Genomic DNA, 20,391 nt, shown 5'->3' with positions numbered 1-20,391 from the left:
AGTATTTGCTAACAGCTTCCATTTTTCTGAGTTTTGATTGGCTATTATCAAAATGGATGCCGATTGTGTCCTGCGCGTTGATAGGTTCACCTCTGACGTACAACCGAGAAAGTGCGACTTTAGGCCAATCAAAAAGCTTGAAACATGGAGTACATGGAGGCTTCCATTTGTTTCTGATTTCCGGTGAAATACTTGTAAGAAAACTATATGTGTGGCTTCGCCCACATAATTACAGACATTCAAGAAAGAAGGATCCAACTTATGAAAATATGTCCGTCGGCTTTCCTCCTAGTTAGAAAAAAATCTTGGTACATGTACCTCGTAAGTAGACAGGCTCGTTAGCCGACACCGAAAGCAGACCGAAAGTACCGATGTCGATCAAAAGGGCCGGCATTCTGTTCGTGTTTTAATCACTGTGTATTGCAGCGTACTTGTAAAGTATTTGCCGCTTCTAAACACGATGTCTAAAACACCACACTGTCGGTCAATTTGCAGGGTCATATTTCAAACTTTAGGGAATTTTCTGGTAAACGTATACGAGGTTTTATTCGAGATCGGTGAGATAAGAGAGAAGGCTCTCCGGGCCGAGGCGATACGTGCCGCTATTGCACCAGTTGTCTGCAACTTGTTGTCTCCACTCGTCTAATTTCTTATATAATCTAGCCATTATTTCAATGAAAAAATCGACAGTTGTGCAGCCTTAGATGGGCAGCTACTCTACCCGTTACTTTGTTACGTAATTTTATCTTTTTGCGCTACACAATCGTTGCGTAAAATGTAGTATCTAAAGCGGCTTCCCACTGACGCAACAGTTCGCCCCAAGGGACGTTAAAGACGCACGGGTCCTCGGCAGAGTTCAGGAAGGGCTGGCCTAGACGGTCTCACACCACGTTTTTACACCTTGCGTGTTGTCACGCACGATTGTTGTCACGCGTGTGCCGCGCAAGACGTCACCCATAATCACGCGGGGCGATCGCCTCATCACGCGGGGCGACTTGCGTGAACACGCGGGGCGACTTGCGTGATCACGAAACACGATGCTGAAAAACCCGGAGGCTGTACTGTAGTGAACCCCGTGTGATAAACCAAGTTATCACCCTGTGCAGAACACTGTACTTGAACATTATCACTGCCTAGGCATATGCATGACATAATATTGGTTATATGTTGCATTCAATGTCTTTTTCTGGTGACCACAACATTATATCACTATCAGACGTAATATGTTTATCATTGTTTTATTGAAAATAGGAAATTGTATTCATAACACTGAAACTTATGCATTTAAGTTCCCGACCTGGTTTTATGTTTGCAATTTTGTGGTTAACTCTAAACCACCGCAAAAACATGCCTTTTTCTGTCTTTTTAAATGCATCCCAAGGACTGTTGTATAGGAATCCCACATCGTAGATCTATCAAATCATTTCAAATGAAGACATCTATCATAATAATCATTCTATTCTAGTCTAGGAAATGGTATCGCAGCTAATTGTGGAACCTTCACAAGATTGATATGCCCATCAATAAATATCAATTACATTTACAGTGTAGATGTAGGTATATGTAGCCTTACATTACAGTTTTCCCGAAAGCGACAAAAACTGGCTAAAAATAGTAAAAAAGTTTGTTTTTTCAGTTCCTTTTCTCTCGTTTGCATTACCTTGCAACAAGTCAGTCCTTCACCCTTCCTTTATTGATTGGTTACCAGATAGCGGTATTTGCCTAATGTCTAGAGGTCCCATTTCAAACAACCTGTCGTGAGGACCACGCAAACCAAGGAGGTAAATCAAGGAAGATTTCGCACACAAATACAACATAACAAACGTGGTCTAAGAATAAGTTTAGACCATTGTTCCGTCCGGAAGGGACTGCATACGCCAGCTTCTGATAAAAATAGAAGAATCCCTTATACATTTTCGCAACTAAATAATTCATCATCGAATTCCAGCTGAAATGTGACCTTAGTGACATGTGATACTTAACTACGAGGTTTAAAGAAGATCCTTCCATCTTTTCATTTAGCAGCTCTAAATATTTAGCATCAGCACGAATAAGTAAATTCCATCCGCTCTCTTTAAAACCAGCACAATCTTACATACCATTGGTCCTTAGAGGGGGTACGATAAAATGTAACTGTATTGATTATTGGGCCTATAGAGATAATAGGCTTGGGACACCATCAGCATTGATGGCCTCCAGCTCCTGGTGACCTCTGACCTCTTCACTCTCACCACCTGATTACCATCGAGTGCTGCATTTCTATAATTTGTAGATAACTGATAAGCAACACTGGCAAGCTGCAATCGCTATGGCCAGCTTTAAGGATTTCGATACAAAGAAATCCCTAAGAGATTTAGACTACCAGTTTGAAGACTGAGATGGGGGCAAAAAAGATTACAAGAAAATTACAATTGTTAGATTCTAGAATATGAAATTTCTGCTATATCGGGGTACCTAATTGAGAAGTAATACGGTTATGATATCGACCTGGGATATCTTTATTGAATTATGAAGGAATGATGATCTCGGGGCTTTCATTGTTTTCCTATGTAAATGAGAAGATTTGACTTCTGAATTTCAGCGTGATCTAAATACCAAGGGACGACGTTTATTAGGGCAATTTGATACGCTGATTGTAATTGCAAATTTTATTACTCTTCATTTTAGTAAGGTTTAGTTTGAGGCAAAGCTATGGCCTAGAAAAGATAAATTTGATCAAAGAGAAGTGCATTAAATGAACGACTGAGAGAATGATAAAATTACATCTACATTATTCTTTTAGCCTTCATAAACGCTAATTTCACTCCAACTGGCAAAGAACATTCCTAATCAAAATGCTTTCTTTCCCCAGATAAAAAATTCCCTTATACAACCTTTCCCTATTAAGATAAAATATGTAAATACCAGATCAATTTTACTTAAAGCACCTGGGAAGATAGCCTTAAGTTTATAAACGCTAATTTCACTCCAACTGGCAAAGAGCATTCCTGATCAAAATGCTTTCTTTCCCCAGATAAAAAATTCCCTTATACAACCTTTCCCTATTAAGATAAAATATGTAAATACCAGATCAATTTTACTTAAAGCACCTGGGAAGATAGCCTTTATAAACGCTAATTTCACTCCAACTGGCAAAGAGCATTCCTGATCAAAATGCTCTCTTTCCCCAGATAAAAATATTCCTTTATACAGCCGTTCACTATTGAGATAAAATATGTAGATACCACTGTCAACTTATAAGTAATAATCCCTAAATACTACAATAACATTAAAACACCTGGTAAGATAACGATAGACAAAATCCGACTCACCACTCCACTAAACAGGACTCTGTAAGCAGGTGGCTTGGAGATCTCTGTCGGCTCAATATACACCTTAGCGTTAAGGGACCGTTACGAAGCACATATATGAGGACAGGGTACTTGAGCTGAGCGATTCTTGCCCGCGGTTCGTACATGGATCATGATGAAATGAGGTGACCCTGCCCGGGGAATCCGTGTCGACAGGACCGCGTGAGCAAACACGCTTCCCCCGCCACTCAAGTACGCACTGTTTGCTCATCTGCATACGCCCGACCTGGCCATTGTAATTAGACACCACTCTGTGTAAAACCTAGAGGTGCAATGTCAGCTAGGAGGGTAGGGGGTCTGTAGAGGGGCAGTCGGATATTTCTGAGTGATGATCACCGCACATCCTGTTTGCAGATCACCGTTTGCTCATCTGCATACCCCCGACCCGGCCATTATAATTAGACACCACTCTGTGTAAAACCGAGGGGTGTAGTGTGAGCTAGGAGGGGAGGGGGGTCTGACAGGGGCAAAACCACAGTCAAACATTTCTCTGAGTAATGACCGATCAATGACATCTGCTGTTATGGACACGAATGTCCATACCATACGAAAATTGGGTCCCCAGAATTCATGCCTGCCGATAATTTTTCAGCGGTAATGTGAGCTAGGAGGGGAGGGGGGTCTGTACAGGGGCAAAACCACAGTCAAACATTTCTCTGAGTAATGACCAATCAATGACATCTGCTGTTATGGACACGAATGTCCATACCTTCGGAAAATTGCATCCCCAGAATTCATGCCTGCCGATAATTTTTCAGCGGGATTCCGATACCCCGGGTAATGCCACGGGATGAATAATGGAGTGGTACCGCTGTTCAGTGCAGTGACCATCGGCCATGACAAATGAACACACCTTCCAACCTACCATACCAATTCCGGTGCCAACGCAAACACCCCATCATTTTCCCCAGGAAATCCAATAAAGGAAAAGACGTATCACTCCATACTTCCTGTAATCTTTAAGAAAAATCAGACGATAATCCGAGGATTCTATCCTTCAGATCGAATTATTTTATTAATGACAACAACGTGAGGAACGTACCATTCTAATTATAGGGTTCTGACCATTGACCAAAAATTATTGCATAGTATTTTATTTTATTTGAGTACTTTACTTTGATCATAGTAAAGAAACTTGCTCCTTGAAATAATATCTAGAAATTCATAACATATCAGACTTACTAACAATCAATTTCTCCTCATTTTAATAACTTTCCAAGGCCCCCTAAGAAGCAAATAATTGCCCATCCCTGTCAGGTTGATGGAAAATACTGATGTGCAATTACCCCAGATAAGTTCACTGCCTAATTTGTCATTTACGCCTCTGGCTAATCGATTATCAGAGTTTGTCTACAGTTGAATGTCATCGTTCTTCCGTTAGCTCAACAGCTCTGGGATTATTAAGTACTAAGACGTTAGGAGCCAACAGCTTCCAGCAATTCTCCACTCCTACTGGCTTTAATTAAGACATTATCTCCGACAGTTAGTCAAGTTGACAGGCATAATGACAGTATTCCATGTGGCAAATCCTTTCAACTTCCAAGGTTGTAATTTATCATTTTGTCTTCAATTTATTTCCTTAGTTCTCAGATTTTAAAATGTATCAAGGGGACATCATAAATTAAAGTATTGGGCAGGGAGGAAAGCTTGAATGTCTCTGTATTTACTCTATATAAACCCTCGACTTCTATACTGTGCTGAATTGCATAATAATAGTACAATGTAATGTATATCTACTGAGTAACTTAGGCCTGCTGTACTACAGCCTGTAGACTGGTGTCGTTTAGAGATTCGAATCGCTTGTCGGTTAATTATAATAACTGTCCCATGCATGTCAGTTAACCATCACTGGTCTGGTCTAGAAATGAAAAAAGGGTCATGTGATGGTGAAGGGGTACATGAGTACCCCAAAGGACGAAGCCTCAAGTTTAGGCCTTAACTGTATATGTAGATATCGTAAGGCCACATAAAAAGTTGGTATGAAGGGTTGTGCCATGGGTGGCCCGCTACAATTTTGCCCATGTGCCTATTAATAAAAGACAACCTTCATTGGTGGCATTAGAATTGCATGATGGTATGCCCTAACCAATCTTAAGCAGGTCTGAATGGCTACTACATACATCTGTAGTACTTCTATAGATCCTATTTCGCTGGGACTAAAGGCCAACCTCTTTCAACGCTTTAACTTTTACGACGCTATTGTACAGCGACGTTCCGAGCGGTTTAGAGAACAAATGTTGATCAATCGTGCTACGGTCATCGTGCATCCCTTTCCAACCAAGATCACCCAGCCAAGGCAATAACGGCACTGATACAGCAGTAGAGCTAATTACTTAGGTTGTCTCGGCGAGGGTGGCAGGTTCTTTATGATTCTGAGTGCATTGTGCTTCTTGTTCTGTAGTTTGATGCGATGCCAATGAGTGCTGTGCGGCACGTAGTGGGTGTTATCAGCCGTGCCAGGAGCTGTATGGTCCTTCAGCCGATTGACATGCTAACAACTGATCATCCTCCCTACACGACTTTGACCTCTATGTAGACGGAAAGGGCACATCCGCCCTTTTTCGCTTTTACAATAGTGGGAAGTATTTGACATTTCAGGTAGAAAAATTACTGTATTCAACTTCTTGTAAATCCTTCATGCACTAATTTCTTTATCACAATAATTGCTGATATCTGGACATTACTGAATTCTAATGAGCTGTATTTTTGGAAAGTTAATAACCGAAAAAATGCCCTTGAAATATAACTTTAATAGGCCTAGGAAAATCAATACTGTGCTTATGAATATGGTCCAAAAAAATTATGGCCCTTAGGTAGGGACTTTCTTTTATCCAATCTTTAATTTTTTTCACCAAGACTACTACCAGAGTAATCCAACAAATTAAAACTGAGATGCACTGTGTTTTCAGTTTGAAACAAGAGATAGCTACCAACAGAAAATCACGACCATATCATGCCCTTAACATGAAAGTAAAAAAATTCTGCTGTAGTACGTTAGAAAGTTGCTAGGGGGCCCAAAATCTAATTATTTCTAGTGTCATCAAGACCTACCTACATTACCAAATATGGACACAATACACTTGGGCCCTCTCAAGTTATCAGATAGACACACAGACAGACAGACATCTTTTGGTTAATTTCATCAATCATTCAATGAGAGGTCATATGGAAAATTCTTTGTCCCTTGCAGGCAGCACACCCCTAAAAACCACCAGTGTGAGCAGGTTTTTACTCGGGGCAGACAGGCAACCAGAAATATTACTTTTCCACGGCTTTGGACATGATGTACGTGTACTTCTTTCTATTCACACTTCAAACTGCATGGTCTAAATCAAATTGAACACACTTTGCATGCTATAGTTTGCTACATGTACATCGTTCACAAATTACAATCGTTGCTACTCCATCAGTATAAATGGCCAGATTCAATCCCTGCACTACTCAGCATCTATCTCGGCATCTACAGCTTTATAACCTTTGCCAAAATACGTATTTGGGCATGAAAAGGCCGGGTTGCAACCTCCACAAATCCTTCCTCTTCTAGATCTGCCTATTGCTATTGTGTTCACATTTCCTCTACCATCACCCAGGCCTAGGGAAAGAAATGTAACAGTTGTGTTTCCTGTTTCAGTCCTGAAAAAATTAGGGTCGGTAGGTATCTTCTTTTTTTTCATATAATTTTTTTAGGCTGGCCCAAACTCTAGTGACACATATTACAATACATTTGAACAAAGTAAACTGAAATGCATAAGGACACTTGTCATTCAATGTCAAACTTTTAATTCTGTGCATAATAGATACATTTATTATTACAAAAAATTAGGGTCGGTAGGTAGGAATTGCCTTTTTTTCTTGTAATTTTTTTAGGCTGGCCCAAACTGGAGTCTAGTGTTACATATTACAATACAGTTGAACAAAATAAACTGAAATGCCTGAAGACACTCGTCTTTCAATGTCAAAATTCGATTTTGTGAATAAAACTGACATTTATCCTTCATAAGATAGGACAAGCAGTGAGTCAATAGGAAGCAGGCTGAATAAGAATTATAACTGGAGGCCATGTGACTCCACTGCCCTTACCCAGAAAGTCCAGGGTCGGCAGGTTTTTCTAGGGTAGGTAGGGAACAGGAAACACAATAATTTTTTCCTAGGCCTAAGACTCTGGCACCGTGCCAACGCATCATCACATCCATGTCTAACATCAAGTCAGAACTCTAACCTTTTTACTGTTACAAGATTGCTACAATTCCCCTCCTAACAGAGACAAAACCCTGCCCTTCTCATGACATTTCCCCTATGATCACCTTTTCAATAAAACATTTGTGTGTGGGGGGGGGGGTGTAGAGTGGTATCTCCCAATGCCATATCCCTGATATGCTATTGACAAAATATTATTACGATTCCTAAAGTACTATTACTAGGGTTTGTGATACAATCTATTTGCTAGAATTGCAACTGTAAAATTTCAATATCCCTGCCAATTTGACTAGTACAATTATCTCTAGAGATATAGCTAGAGTGGTATCTCCCAATGCTATATCCCTGATATGCTATTGACAAAATATTATTACGATCCCAAAATTACTACTACCAGGGTTTATGATACAATCTATTTGCTAAAATTGCTACTGTAAAATTACAATATCCCTGCCAATATTGTCTCTAGAGATAGGTAGGGTGGTATCTCCCAATGCAATATCCCTGATATGCTATTGACAAAATATTATCAAGATTCCAAAAGTATTATTACCAGGGTTATGATACCATCTATTTGCTAAAATTGCTACTGTAAAATTACAATATCCCTGCCAATATGAGTACTACAATTATATGTAGAGATAGGTAGAGTGGTATCTCCCTATCATGCCATATCCCTGATATGCTATTGACAAAATATTAAATAATACATTTATTCCTATATTACTATTACCATGTTTTACTATGCAATTATTTGCTGAAATTACTACTGTAAAATTACAATATCCCTGCCAATATGAGTATAGTACAAATATCTTGTTAAGGGTTAAAACCCCAAGGGACAGTAGTAGCTGGCTGTAAAGTAACTCAATAATCTATTTCTAGTAAAACCTGGTTAACAACAACACTTTATTTCCTCACATTAAACCTTTAACTGATAATAATATTAATAGACTGAACTTCAGTAATCTCAAAGTTATTGATCGTTCTATAATAAAAATCAGTTCAAACGTCACGAGACAGTGTTATTGGAGAAAGCAACTTTCTAGGACACCAAAATGAAGCTAACACGCTCTGCAACATACGCCATGCGAAGATTTGACACGTAATGAAAACGTGACGCGTGAACGATATTGTAACAGACATCGAGCTGACATAAGGTATTGCGTGTCATCCCGAACGTGTAGGAAAATGTCATCTCTACTTTAGATTGTTACCTGGAATATTGCTGGGAAAATGGAATCCCTGCAGAACTCAATATTCTTCTAAACTGCTGTTATTAGTACTGTTGAGTGAAAAGCACCATAGCATGCAAGTTGCAACCACACTTTGCAATTATCAATTATTTCAGTTTGTCTCCGTACAGAGGTACTCTCATCAAATTCTTTCCAATGTCTAACAAATGCAATCATATGTCCTCTGGCTATAGAACTTTTAGTATGATACGTCAATTACTGTAACAGCTGTACATAAATATTACATTTCCGACTAGATAGGCAAGATTTTCACTAAAATGCAGAATGTTTTAACAGTAGCTTTGTGCTACTCGCACACAATATTTTACCATTAACCTCACCCTATTGTACTGAGTGATACTGTAATAAGAAAAAATGCCCGAATTTGAAATATCAGTTCTAGACTCTGATTGGCTCATGACAGAAGAAATAAACAGAACACACCAGCAAAAACAATATGTTTTCCTATTGGGGGAAACAGGAATATCATGGTCCAGTGAAGGACACACACACTCCAGATTACCCATAGGAAATCGCACAGATTTCCATAATAAATGATGTCTGGCTACCTTGTATGGTCCTCCTAACTCACAACGATACGACGTAAGTGGAAATACAGATCGCAGCTCACCTCTCCGCCCTCAAATTCAATTACCAGTGCTCGTGTCCCGTCGGCGCGCGGCAAAATGAAAAGAGCGTCCCGCCTAAATGCAGTTAATGGAGCCGTCCCATCCTTCATTAGGGGACGGCCGCGGGAAAGGTCATCGACAAGGACAATGGCGGATTAAACTGGTGGGAATCGCGCCGGGCTAAACACGGCTGGCATCCAAACTCTTTAGCCTAATGCATTCGGAGCAGATGAAAAGTGTGAAGGCCACGTCATATTAACATACGCGGGTGCAAGTTCAGACGGCAGCCCGCCAAGCGTAAGCCCGGGTGGTCAATGTCAGACAGTCAGTACAAGCCGAAGACATTACATCGGCGGTGTACTCAGGATGATAATGCATCTGCTCCCCCGAAATCTATAACTCAACGCTCGGATGAGATTGGACATTAGACAAGGCTACATGTTTGACGGACAGCCAAAATTCATAAGTCATGGTTTGACGTTTTTTTTCTGAATCTAACGTTATGCCTAGAAAGAAAAAACAACAACATTGAAGCAATACTTCTCTAATCATTATCTACTTGTTACTTTGCAGGAGTGTTGTAGATAAATTATAATAGAATAATCAGAAAGTCCACAATCGTCATGTTCTCTTCTATGCCCTAAGGCCTAAAACATTGTAGCAAATTCTTCTCAATATCTGGCTCCCCTCTAGTTGTAGTATTATCAGCAACAGCCTCCTGTGTCTAAAGGAAAGCATACAGATGTACTTCATGCAACAGATTTTAACAGCGGGCATTTTGGCCTAAAACATGGCAGCAAATTTCGTACCATTCTATCAATATCTGGCTGCCATCTAGTTGTAGTATTATCAGTAACGGCCTCCTTTGTTTGTAGGAAAGCATACTTTATGCAACAGAATTTAACAGCGGGCATTTTGGCGTAAAACATTGCAGCAAATTCCTCTCCATTCTCCTAATATCTGGCCGCCATCTAGTTGTAGTATTATCAGCAACAGCCTCTTTTGTAGGTAGGAAAGCATACTTTATGCAACAGATTTTAACAGCGGGCATTTTGGCCTAAAACATTGCAGCAACTTCCTTTCCATTCTCTCAATATTATCTGCTTGCCATCTAGTTGTAGTATTATCAGCAACGGCCTCCTTTGTCTGAAGGAAAGCATACTTTATGTAACAGATTTGAACAGCGGACATTTCAGCATTGATTTTGCGACAGCGGATCTCCGTTGAATGGGTAAGTGCTTCCATAAAGCTAAACATATGCGTTATGGATAGATCTGTGGAGCGTATAAAAGACAATTGCCTGCTCGGTTATGCCATATCGGAAACAATCTGAGCATCCCCAGTTCCCCACAACTCTCAAGTTATAGTTTATGATGAACAGATTGTGGGACCTCCTATTTGCATGGAGGGGTTTTCTTCTTTTGTCAGATTTCAGTTAGTTTACAGAGCATATTTTGGACACCTGTACAAATACACTGTATGTTAACTGTTGATAAGAGATACATGTAGTACTTTAACAGTTAGGTAAGTTAGGACTTTCCAAAAGAATGACACATCTACAATTATATATAGCTTTGTTAGACTTTGGGAGAGAATAGACATTTATCCTTTTTTTTTCAACTACCATTTCTGTTATCATTTGAGTCCATATATGCAGAGGCATATACATGTACATGTAGATATTGATAATAAAATATTGATTATAAACCATCATGTAAATCTTTCTTTCCCCCAGGTCATATTGCTATGAAGTATGACATAAAGAAAGACACCTGTTGGCATATCATTATCAATATAATCATCAGTACTAACCTACTTAAACCCATATATAATCTTTATGAAATTAGTGGACACTTTCTACTGTGAGAAACTTCCATAAGCATAACCGATATCATATCACGAACGTTTTTATCACACTGTAATATACACCTGCAGAGACAACTGTATTGAAAATCCAATAAAAGAATCCCCTGCATTGTCTAGGATCAACCATGACTATTGCTTCACCTGTTGTGTTCATCCATACTAAACATTTCTCCCCATTGTGATTATAACCAAAGCCGACATATCACTTCTTGCCTGCAGCGTCGATAATGGATATATTGACCGCTGCCCGACCTATAAGCGTGGATGAAATATGGCATGGATATGAAATGAAATAATGACCTTGCAGGTTGCTATGATAAATGGGAATATTGAATTTCTATGTAATCCTAGCACAGCGCATCTGCTTAATAAAAAGAGGTCAGAAGCCTTATCTGTTCTCCTTGTTTGTTTATTTCTTTAGGCAGTATCTTAGTGATAAGGCATGATAAGGGAACGGGTTTTCTGCGCGTGAAGAATTTGGGCGTGCGCGTGAAAAATCTGCGCGTGAAAAAACAAAGTTCCTGAAATATGTCAGAAAATGTGCAGCAAGGAATTCTAAGGCATAAAAATGTGAACCTATGATATAATTTCCCATCTGTTACCTAAATTTCTGGTTTGAAAAAAAATGATTTTTAGATCCCTTGGGAATAGGTTAATTTGCATATTTTGAAAATTTCAAAATCAAGTAAATTGGACAGAAATACATGGAAAGATTACACATATGATGTTTCATATTGTATAATGTAACAATTTGAGGCTTTTCTAAATTCTAGAAGCTAAATTTCATTTGTTTTGAAGCAGATTGTTTCACGCGCAAATTTCAAACTTTTTTGCGCGTAAAAACTTAACATTGAAAAATCACTTGAAAAGCACTCAGCTTGAGATTTTGTACTCTAGAATGCAGCAATATGATACTTGATTCCATTTTGCGCCATCATGTTTGAGCTTTTAAGTATAAAACTGCAAAAACTTTTTGAATCCCTTGGGAATCAGCTAATTTGCATATTTTCACGCGCAGATTTTTCACGCGCAAGTTTTCACGCGCAACTTTTTCACGCGCACAAAACCCCATCCCCATGATAAGCCCCTGTTGTTACTGTAAATGTTGAAATTTTCACAGTGGTGCTATGTTCACAGGACGTCTTCAATGCTAACTTAAAATCACCACGAAAATGCTTGCTCTGTCTTCTGCCAACCTACCGCCTTGTTTTAACTGCAAACTTAGAAGCATCACAAACACTCTATTTTCTCTGAACCATGAAATTAACTCCCCGCAAATTTAAAGGCATTTGCAGTACTTACATGTATGTAATGTTGTTCCAGCAAGGAGGTATATACATGTATAACCTCCTTTGTTCCAGTACTAACTGTACATCTCAAATATTTCAAATGTGACTTACATGTACCTGTGCAATGTTGACTTGTTTCTTTGTGAAATAAAATATTTTGGCACATATGGAAATATTGGCTTTTGAATGATGTGAAAGGAGAGCAAGCCGGATGATGTGTGATCCCTGCATGTCATGTGACAATAGTTTCCATGGCAACAGAGCTTTCTCTCTACCCCAGAGTCACGCTCAGGGTGGTCCCTACCAAAACTCTCTTGACTGCCTGATGGTCAGTCTTGTATCTCGGACTCAATGCACAAAATATTCTTATTGCTTTTTGTCAATTTATCATAATGTTTGTCTATAGATGTATTCCTGAAAATTATCTATACTAAAATGATAGTATAGAACCTAATATTTGGTGGTTGTTGGGTGTTGGCATTCCAAACCATAATCTATATATCTGTTATTATTGCTTTAACTGGTATTTGCTTCTGTCTCAACAATGTTATGAGTGTTATCTTTACAAGCAGGCTTAAATATCCATTTGGTACTGAATTTGTATAACTTTACAGGTTAGGCACCAGGGAGAAGGTATTTTCTAACCTGGGTGCAGCCCACCTTAGAGGTGAGTATGGGAGCCAAGGAAAACCCACAAGGATGGCACCCAGTCTAGTTCTAAACATTTATTTCTGGAATGATATCAACAACAAATCTGTTTTCCTATGTAACAGACCAGGAAAAGGTGCATGTTTACATCATTGTTTCCTCACAGATAACACGACCTCCCTTTTGATACCAAAGAGTCACAATCACAAGATCGGATTTTGACCTATGACCTATGTGGGTGGCTCATGACAAATTTATGACTCACTGCGATTTTATGGAAATGCAGCAACCACAACAACAATAGCAAACATATTTGTACTAATTGAAGCAATAGATCACCATGCATACTTGCATCTGGAGGCGGGTGGGAGGGTCTACATGGGGGGATATTGTCCACCAGTACCCCATTTTCCTGCTCTATATATAATTGTCAATGTCAAGCGACCCTCAAGATGGGAATAGGTGATGTGTCCTGATACAAATTGTATTGAGGAAAAAATGACACTGCATACATTTTCAATAAGTATGTATAGACTGCAACAAAACCAGTTTATCAACTCTGCTGTTTACATTTCAATAGATCTAATGATTTTTACCTTATTGTTGGGACGGTTAGAATAATTGATTCATCAACATTGAACTTGCATCACATGTGATATCTTAAACCCTTCCTCTAAAACTAGTAAAAGTCAATCTGGCCAAGATCTGGCGAAGACAGCAATTTTTGTCACTTCCTTGAATTGAATTTATTAACACTCTATGGGTGTAATAATTTGAATTTGAACTAAAACCTTATCTTATAATTTTGAGCTATGGCATCTCTCAGATAAATGAACCTTTATTTATTCAAGAGAAGCTCAAGTCAGCCTGCAGGCCGCTTTTGATTTAGGTCATGAGGGAGGTATTAAAGGGTCAGAATCTGATGCATAATTTGTTTTAAACTATCAATACAGAACACACTAATTTTAGTGTTAAGTAAAAGGGATGGTATGTACTACTAATGTAGTGAGCATTACATCACTGGAGGCACCCAGGGCTGGTCGCTTCCTCTACACTTCTGGAGCGCGCCATTTCAAACCCACAGGAATGCTAATCTCCAAGCAGATATTGCGGGTTGGCCAATCGTAACATTTTATGGCTGCCAGATTTCTTCTAGACAATCCTTTACGGGGTTGGATAGCAGCTGAGATTGATCGAAATGGAAACAATCTTCCATCGAAACATCTGCTAATAGTTTATCGGAATGAGACACTGAGGAAAACGCTATGGGGAGGGGGGAGCCTTAGTCAGCTATCCGCAACCAACTACTTTTCCCCCACGTCAAGACAATCAGAAATCAGTTGTAAACCACTCACATAGCTAGCGATCGTGATTTCTCAGCTGGTTCCTTCGTTGTTTAGGGGATCAGGAAGGCCTGTATGGCGCACTGTGCCCTCAGGGCCGGAGCATGCCCGAGCTAGCCCGCTCTTACGACGTTCTATAGTACCTGGTTTGGCACTTCCTCCCCTACTACACCTACGTTCCGAAACACTCACACTCTCTCCTTCTCCTCCGACTTTCGCTAAGATTTTACATCTTAAGGCGTTCTAAAGCGTCTTGGCGTTCTCACACACGCAATGAGAGATGTCTTACTCACCATTCGGAGCCAGCAGCCAGGCCGGAGAGGCGAGGGGAAGGAAGCAACAAGACGTTATTGTTGTCCGCACAAGCCAGATCTGCCGCTGATCGGGGAGTTCGATTCCACGGGGTCAGGGGTCAACTCAGGAAGGCGGAAGTGAGAGGGCGATCATACACAAAACAAAAATAAAATCTAGAAAATAGATAAAGCCCATTAACCACACACATAACCCACTTGATAAGCTATCTTGCCACTTTGAATGTAAAACAATTTAATGTAATTTTATTCTGATGGTGTAGTATCCTGATTACATTGATATCGAACTGTTTTAGAGTAACATTTTGTAGCCTTCTAAATATCTTATGTCTGACCTTTGACCGGACTGGAGGTAGGTGTGCATGTTGTTTGTTGTTATTGACGTCTTGTGGCAGGGAAACAAGGGAGTAATTCTGTACTGGAATGTTTTGAGGGTAAGTATATCTGGTTGAACAGGTGTAAGATACTGCAGGTCGCTAAGGACCTACTAGGGGGCGTGCCTGAACATGTCTGGGCAGGTAAAACCATAAACAAACACTGCACTGCACTGCAAATTTGTAGACCATGTCAGGCTGGGTTGGTTGATTGAAACCGTGGTAAGATCCAAGAGGTATCACTTTTTCTGTGCACTTGTATCTCATTATCATGGTGGTATTGGTATAGAGTTGTTATATTAAAGATTACATTTGCAATCTGTTGAAAATATGTCACTGTCCATATTGATATGAATTTGATATTTGTTATGTTGTCAGGGCCTACATGTCAAGGCTTTTTCGTATGGCGTAAACAGCTTATTTTGATTTCTCGTGATTTGTAGGGAAATTCATATTCGTAGCAAGGCGACCAAATTTTGCGTAATTGCCTTCTTTGAATATCGTAATATATCGTTATATGTAAGGGCTTCTGTGTAAAGCATTGTTGAGACCCCCCCATGTACCCTCTTGTTGAGGATGATGCTGGGAGGTTACATGCAGGACATGCCTTGATGTTGTGCCCTTCCTCACTTCACTCAGGTGAAAATGAGTATACCTAAGGCAGGAACTTAGCAATAAGGGACATCCCTATGATAAGACGTTAAATGGCGGTTTAATAGAATCCTTGTTTTGAGGATAGCCACACCTCGATCAATGTTCTAAAGAACCCACCACACTCAATCTCATCGAAAAGTGTAGGGGACCTTACAATGTACCAATGCATTCCAGATATACTAAGCTCTAAGGTATGAAACACCAGAGGTGGGTATAACAGTTTTTACCCCAAGCTTGCTCCCGGGATTCAAACCCGCGACCTATCGCGCCGGACCCGGGTAGCCAAGCTCCCAAAACCAAGCACCCAACCAATTTGGACAAAAGCCTGACAGGCGTTTGCCATGGTCGGTTGGCAGTGCTTGAACCCCACTGTTACAGGTACTCTTCAATATAAACCTGATGTGTTATACCATGAGGCAGTGTAATGGTTATGCAGTACAAACATATTAACAACAATTATACAGTCAAACTTGTATTCAACAACCACTCAAGGGACCAAAGAAATATAGTTGTTGACTGGAGTTGGCTGTTGGATAAAACTGCTCCTGACAAGTTGGTTGGTTGGCAAAAAAAAAAAAAAATGATACGGTTTGCATGATGTACACCTTTCAGTTAGTTCCCAGGAAACATATCTATAAGAGATGCACACAGTTTTTACTCTCCATGCTGTTGTGTAAACAAACTTCAAGAAACCATTGTTTAACAATCAGAGCTGACTTTGTCTAACAATCAAACATGGTTTGTTTTGTAGTTGTCTGTTTCTTTGAACAGCCTAAACAAAACAAGTGCTTTCAATTTCTTAAACAGTCTGTCAAATTCTCACAGATATATAGTGATAATCATTTTTCATTATACATGTATTTGATGAATGCTATATAATTATTAACATGTTTGTATTTCTTTACTCTTCCAGACAAACTGCTACAGAATGGCAGCTGTAGCTCAAAAGAAGATGCCACCAACAAAACCTAAGAAACACAAACTATCAGAAACTTCAGATTGTCCAGTCAAGGCCAAAGTCAATACAAAAACACCTGCTTTGCCTGACACCACAACCACAAGTCCTTATTTTTCCAATGATACAACAAGTTCATGTAAAGCTAGGCTGTCGTCTAGCTTTTATGATCAAATGTGCCTGGACCTCGCAAAAGGATTGTTAGGAAAAATCATAGTTAGAAAACTTGATGATGGCGCGGTGGTTTCTGGGATGATCGTGGAAACGGAGGCGTACTGTGGTAAAGACGACAAGGCATCGCATTCCTCCGGAAGCAAGAAGACGGAGAGGAACGCCGCAATGTTCATGAAGCCAGGGACGGCGTATGTGTACATCATCTATGGGATGTACCACTGCTTCAACATATCCAGTCAAGGTGGGATTATAGATATGCTGCATGGATCTCAGTGTTTCTCAGTATTATTTGTGCATGCTGTTTGGTGTCCATTTTTAATATTATTTAGTAAAAAATATGATTACAGTAACAGTCATCAATGCAGAAGTACATGTACTAGCTAACAATACACCTAACACTATAAGCATGTTCATGGTTCCAACTGCACAAGCTCAGCAAGTCACATTGTGTGTCATGTGTGTCAAAAATGAAGGCCCCTGAGACACAAACAAAACATGTCTGGACAATTGGTCTAGAAGAGAACTGTTAGGATGCTTCTGTATTTTCTCGAATAAAGTACGCACATTTTCTACATTTCAATAGCCGCAAGGTGCTGCAAGTTGCTGCAAAAGTCAAGGTGCATACTTTATTTGAGGTTATTGCCGGGATAAATGGGAAAGGGACCTGTAAGTAGAGAAAGGTGATGTTACAGTTGTAGGAAATATGCAAAGCCATGAGCGGGACGCCGTCTCAGCTGCTTTAGCTTCAGTTTTTTACCAATTCCTTTTTCTTACATGCTTTAATAAGGCTTTATCTAAATTTTGGTCCATAGGAGAAGGAGCAGCTGTTCTGATCCGAGCTGTACAGCCGCTGACTGGTGTAGAGCAGATGAAGGTACAGAGAGGACAGCGAAGGGGAGACAAGGGAGCAGGTCTGAAGATAGAACAACTGGGCAATGGTCCTTCTAAACTGTGTCAAGCTCTACACATAGACAAGTATGTATGATGTTATGTTAGAACAATACCTTGTGCACTGAGCACTTGATAATGTGTTAAGTGGTGTACGTCATGTGAGCATCTTTCCCCAAGACTTCTTATCCTAGATGCTGCAGTTGGAAAGTGTGCTATGTCTTTCTTATTCCACAATTAAATCAATGCTTATGATAATTACAGTTGTGAAAAATTAGAATAGGTACATGTAGGTAGAAATTCTCTCTTTCTCACTTTTTTTCAGATTTCTTCCAATATCAGAGATACAGTGTAACAGCATAAGACTGAAATGCATCAGAAAAACAGTATTTTTTAGCATCATGTAATTATATATATATATTATAGATATACATGGTACAAGTGTAAGTTTAGTAGTAAACTGAACAAATAAGTACAATATTAACTGTTCAGAGCCTTAATCTGAGCATAAATTAAGACTACTTGAAAATTTCTGTTTTAGAATTTCATGACTCAGATCAAAAACTTCATGTCCCTTGCCAAAAGTCCTCTCAAAAAAAAGATCACAGTCTTTTTTTTATTGAATGTGTGTCGGGTAAATGGAAATACAGCTTAAAGCCTGAATGAAAGTAATACTGGTACATTTATGTTCAATAAGTTTGTCTACTTTTTCCCCTCTTCTATTTCTAGGAACACAGTGAACCAGAAAGACCTGACAACATGTCCCTTTATATGGCTGGAGCCAGGAGACAATGTGACAGACTCTGACATCATACACTCCACTAGGATAGGGATAGACTCAGCTGGGGAGGAGTGGGCCAAAAAGCCCTGGAGATTCTACATCAGGGGGAACAAGAGTGTCAGCATACGGGACAAAAAAGCAGAGAAGGAAACAGAGAACTTGTGACATATCATGACATTTAATTATATAGAATACAACATGGTGTATTTGGAATCACCCAAGGTACCAGCCCGACCGCAGGTAGGATTGCCTGAAAGCCGGAGGGTGATCCAACCCGCAGGAGGGCTGGGACCGTGGGTGATGTGGAATACAATGTATGGAATTTCATTTATGTCATACCTACCTGAGAAAGCACATGTTTCAAAATGCGCCAGAAGTTGAAAAAATTTGGTGCCCTCAAACAAAAATTGTTACAACAGCAATTCCAACGTCCGAATCAGGTATTTGAATTTTTGACCGCACCGAACTCGACCTGCACAGAGTACATTCGATCTATTCGATGTAAGCATGTGTGATAAAACGTTGAAGCCTGTGTGGTTCGGCTTTTTATCACACGGTCCGGAACACCTGTATCAAATGTTGTCATGGCCCAGGTATGAAATAAACTGTAATACCACGGTATGTTTATAAAAGTTAGACATCTAGCTTAACAATGTTTAAAGACAACATTTACTTTCATACATTTTGAGTGACATCCATAACTCTTCTTCATCACGAGTGACATTTGCATATGATCCTTATGAGGCACTAAGCCTTTGACACGTTCAACTGATTTTTTGCAATTAGATGTAATTGTACTGAATTGTTCTGTCAATTCATTCTTAGTGATGTTGAAGAAGAGTGACAGATGTCTCTCAAAACATCTGGAAGTCAATTTTTATTACTTTATCCAGTTGTAGGGATTGAACTGTCTTTAAAAAATTCAACCAGGTGTAAATACTATTTAACATTTACTTCTAAATTAGCTTTAACTGTTACATGATTTATCAGGCTTGTAGGGCTTTGCTCCAATTTGTCAATGTCAACCAAAACCCAAGTGTGCAATTTGGATGATCCATGTTCAAGGTTGTAGACAGTTTCCAGGAATTTGGAGACAATCGGTGGCTTAGGTGCAATGTATGCTTCCAGCTGATATACAGCTACTGTCAGTTTACATACAGAACATCTGGATCAGGAAAAATGTGGAAGATTAGGAATCCTTCATTATGTCATGTATAGAGGAACCTGCAATCAATCTGGTAGTTGTGTGTAAGAGCAAATAATTGGAATATATTGTTTGGTTGATTGAAGTGAAAGGGCTGAAATATAATGAATAGTACATTTTGTAGATGTAAGATAAATTTCATTTTGAATATTCTTTGTGCAGAGAAGATTAGGTGAATGATATTCATCTGTTGATATAAAGAATATCACAATTAATTTACTACTGCTATTATTACTAGTATTACTAAAAATGCAGAAATTTTCAGGGTGGATTTTCCCTAACCCGAAATTAAAGCCCTGCAAACTTAAATGCATACAGTATCATTTTCAACTACTGTTTACTTCCATCATTGTCTAGAAGGGTGCTAGTATATACTTGTATTATGTGTCTTTGCCATTATCAATTTCTAAATTGCAAATCAATCCTTTGGGAAAATATAGTTTACTGCACATATCTACTTCTGAAATGAGCAGTTTGCATTTTTTGCAGTACC

The 20,391-nt window shown here is 39.4% G+C and overlaps 2 protein-coding genes across 8 annotated transcripts in view; one reads left to right on the top strand and one right to left on the bottom strand.

Moving 5' to 3' along the window:
• Positions 1-15,350, bottom strand: part of LOC118428720 (inactive rhomboid protein 1-like) — an 81,726-nt gene extending 66,376 nt beyond the window's left edge. For 2 of the 7 annotated variants that reach the window (XM_035838870.1, XM_035838877.1), the window contains exon 1: positions 14,851-15,350. The gene's annotated coding sequence lies outside the window, so the exon portion shown is untranslated. The remainder of the gene's footprint in view (positions 1-14,850) is intronic. The other 5 variants (XM_035838875.1, XM_035838873.1, XM_035838874.1 and 2 more) reach the window with 4 other exon arrangements.
• Positions 15,351-16,808: 1,458 nt separating this feature from the next.
• LOC118429657 (probable DNA-3-methyladenine glycosylase) lies at positions 16,809-19,208 on the top strand. The gene is made up of 3 exons (XM_035840239.1): positions 16,809-17,266; positions 17,838-18,000; positions 18,643-19,208. Exons 1-3 carry the CDS (start codon positions 16,825-16,827, stop codon positions 18,857-18,859), a joined length of 822 nt encoding a protein of 273 aa, XP_035696132.1. The 5' UTR covers positions 16,809-16,824; the 3' UTR covers positions 18,860-19,208.
• Positions 19,209-20,391: the final 1,183 nt, after the last annotated feature.

This window comes from Branchiostoma floridae, chromosome 13, assembly GCF_000003815.2.
Source record: "Branchiostoma floridae strain S238N-H82 chromosome 13, Bfl_VNyyK, whole genome shotgun sequence".
In the NCBI taxonomy this organism is placed as follows: domain Eukaryota; kingdom Metazoa; phylum Chordata; class Leptocardii; order Amphioxiformes; family Branchiostomatidae; genus Branchiostoma; species Branchiostoma floridae.
The sequence above is the reverse complement of the archived record's forward strand: the minus strand, read 5'-3'. Positions and strand labels throughout refer to the sequence as shown.